At 46.5% G+C, this 3,317-nt stretch overlaps 2 protein-coding genes across 4 annotated transcripts in view; both read right to left on the bottom strand.

Annotated features, from left to right (window-relative positions):
• LOC109543066 (trypsin-2) overlaps positions 1–3,317 on the bottom strand; it is a 71,999-nt gene that overhangs the window by 30,134 nt on the left and 38,548 nt on the right. The window lies entirely within an intron of this gene.
• LOC109543070 (receptor-type tyrosine-protein phosphatase N2) overlaps positions 1,066–3,317 on the bottom strand; it is a 27,050-nt gene continuing 24,798 nt past the window's right edge. For all 3 annotated transcript variants that reach the window (XM_048662875.1, XM_048662877.1, XM_048662876.1), the window contains 3 exons: positions 2,556–2,745; positions 2,188–2,371; positions 1,066–2,126 (listed from right to left, as the gene is read on the bottom strand). In XM_048662875.1, coding sequence (XP_048518832.1) covers positions 1,998–2,126; positions 2,188–2,371; positions 2,556–2,745 — 503 coding nt within the window. In that variant the 3' untranslated portion in view covers positions 1,066–1,997. The remainder of the gene's footprint in view (positions 2,127–2,187; positions 2,372–2,555; positions 2,746–3,317) is intronic.

Genomic DNA, 3,317 nt, shown 5'->3' with positions numbered 1-3,317 from the left:
CATTCCTGTAAAGCTTCGGAAAACATTAAAAGAAATTCCTAACTGGATCACATGGAAATAAGCGATCGGGGCACTTGCCAATGAATCGCTTCCAAATTCGAAACTACATCAGTTGCAGACGTCAAATTTTGACAGATTGTAGCCGAAACGTCAAAGTCAATTACCCAAAAAAACGAATCGATGTAAAACTTCTTTTTTATTATTTGCGGTCTGGATCACGAATGAGAAAAGCGAATTGCGCACTCGACAGTGATGCGCGCCCAACTTCCAAACCACCACAGGTAGAGACGTCAAATTTTGACAGTCTGCAGTTTGAACGTCAAGGTCCATTCCCCAAGAGTTTCATCCCTGTGACACTTCTGGAAACATTCGAAACGCAGACGTCAAATTTTGGCAGATTGTAACTAAGACGTCAACGTCAATTAATTAAGGAGACTCAACTATGTGAACTTTTTCGAAAGAGTTTTTTGCAATTTCTAAACTGTAAAATGTAGAAGAAAAGCGAACGGTACACTTCACAATGAATACCTCCCAACTTCGAAACTAAACCGGCTGAAGATGTGCAATTTTGACAGTTTGTGGCCGAAACGTCAACTTACATTAATTAAAAATGTTCCAACTTCGAAACTACATCAGTTGCAGACGTCAAATTTTGGCAGATTGTTGCCGAAACGTCAAAGTCAATTACCCAAAAAAAAACGAATCTATGTAAAACTTCTTTTTTTTCATTTGCGGTCTGGATAACGAATGAGAAAAGCGAATTGCGCACTCGACAGTGATGCGCGCCCAACTTCCAAACCACCACAGGTAGAAACGTCAAATTTTGACAGTCTGCAGTTTGAACGTCAAGGTCCATTCTCCAAAAGTTTCATCCAAGTGACACTCTTGGAAACATTTTTTTTTTATTTTTGAAATATGCAAACGGCACTGATGCCAGTGAAGCGCGCCCAATTTCCAAACGACTGCAGCTGGACACGTCAAATTTTGACAGCTGGCATGGGAAACGTCACTGTCAACTGGACGTGTGGAGGGGGGGGGGTTGAGGACAAGGAAAAAAGCCATAAATAACAACAACTCATGTGCTGTATACGTACACAGAAATACATTACACTAATCTAATTTCAGATAGAATCAGTACACTGATGATCAGCTCATGCAGTTTTCATAACATTAACATCATACTTATTAGGTAATTTGACAAAATATACTTGATTATCATAATAGTTAATAGATTTTCTATAGTTTAAAACATCTGTAATTATACCGCCCATATAGTAGTTAATCAATTAATTCATTAATTAATTAAACCTCAAGCGCCCATCGCTTAAGTACTAAAGTCGTCACGGGAAAACGGTCGACAAGCCGGCAACGGTGCAGGTCTGGAAACGCTTGCCGGCTTTCGACGTTGCCGTCCATTCCAATCAGTTGGAGAGCCCGGGAAATATGAAAATCAGTCTAGTGACGTCAGGGGAGAACAGAAGAACGGGGGAAGAATGGGTGGGTTGGTGTGACGTGTTTTTAAGAGGCTGGATGATTAAAGACACGCCACACGGAAACTTGTCGTATTTTTAAGAAGATGCTTAAAAATACGACCGGTTTTTTCGGTTCGAGTGGATGATTTTTTAACATTCAATATACATATATTTTTATATATATATATATATCTATATAGAATATAGAGGAAACATGGATTCTAGATCTAGATAAAGCAATCTTCTGTGGGTTTTTTTTTCGGTTTAAGGAAAATATCCGGATAGTTTTTGCCGATTGTGGCGAATCCTGATAGAGTCTACTAGATATGTGGATCAGAAGGTAAAAGGGACTGAAATTGGGCGAAAATAGGTCGCGCTCAGAACGGCCCTTGGATGCGCATGCGTAATCAGTGATCGTAGAAAGCCGTGGACTGGTGCCAGTGTCGTGCGAAATCCTCGACCAATTGGCGAATGCGCCAACAAATCGAGAATTTCCTCAATATGCAGGTCTGCGATCTATTGAGGTTATTTTTCGGGTTTCTCCGGCGTCGCCTGGGGCAGGGGGGATGGTTGGGGGGGCAGCGCCTTCAGGATGGCGTGCACCTCTTCCGCCACGGCGGTAAGCACGAACTCGAACTGCTGCTTGGTGGCCACCTGCGCGATTTTCCGCTCGGTTTACTGTTGGGGGCTTCTGAGCCGTCGGCTCAGAACTTACCATGCGGGGCCGCTGATCCCTCAGATGCTCCAGCGTGGCCGCAATGTCAATCTCCTTCGCCCCCTTCGCCATTCGGCTCAGAACCATGTCGATCAGACAGTAAGTGCCGGTGCGGCCTGCGCCGTCGCTGCAATGGACGACAATCGGACAGGACCGGCCCCGATACGATTTGTTCACTTTTCGTCTGGAAATCGCCAAAAAATCCGATTATCCAGGGATTTTTCCAGGGGGCACCAAGGGGCGAAGCCCTGCTCCGATTGGGGCGCCATTCCACCCGCGCGCTCCTCCCACTTTGGACAGTCGATGGGCGCGGTTTGGGGTGGGAATTTGGCAAACCCTGAAGATGGCGGGGCGAATTCGAAACGTACCTGAACTCCAGCAGGGCCTTGGTGGATGCAGGCACGCCGGCCTCCGGCCAGGAGAGGAAATGGAACTGGGTGACTGTCCGCGTTTCGCCCGTTTTGACGTTCTTCAGGTAGAAGGAGCGCACTAGATAGTCGTCGCACCAGATGTGCTCGCTCACCAGGTGCACCTCGTAGATGTGGTAGAGTTCGGAGCCTGGAAAAATCAGATTGCAGCTGAACCGGGAACGACAGCAATGCGCGGTTGGGCGCACTGGATGGGGCGCAGCCAGTTTTATTAGGGGGGCAAGTTTCGGTTTTCTGCCATCATCAGGGAGTTGGCGAGGATTTTTCAAAGTTCGGGCTCTCGGGACGGCAGCAGCTGGTGCTGACTGATTTTCTAAAACGAATTGCGCCAAAACCCCCAAAGACCAAACCATGCGGTTGGCTGCACTGGATAGAGTGGAGCGAGTTCTACTGGCGGTGAAAGTTTCGTTTTCCTGCCACCATCAGGGATTTAAACAGGATTTTTCAAAGTTCGGGCTCCCATGGAGGCTACAGCGGGTGCTGACTGATTTTCTAAAGTTAATTGCGCCAAAACCCCCAAAGACCAAAACATGCGGTTGGCTGCACTGGATAGAGTGGAGCGAGTTCTACTGGCGGTGAAAGTTTCGTTTTCCTGCCACCATCAGGGACTTAAACAGGATTTTTCAAAGTTCAGGCTCCCATGGAGGCTACAGCTGGTGCTGACTGATTTTCTAAAATTAATTGCGCCAAAACCCCCAAAGA

Source organism: Dendroctonus ponderosae, unplaced genomic scaffold (genome assembly GCF_020466585.1).
Source record: "Dendroctonus ponderosae isolate FM_Combo_2020 unplaced genomic scaffold, Dpon_F_20191213v2 Dpon_F_20191213_12, whole genome shotgun sequence".
In the NCBI taxonomy this organism is placed as follows: Eukaryota; Metazoa; Arthropoda; class Insecta; order Coleoptera; family Curculionidae; genus Dendroctonus; species Dendroctonus ponderosae.
The sequence above is the reverse complement of the archived record's forward strand: the minus strand, read 5'-3'. Positions and strand labels throughout refer to the sequence as shown.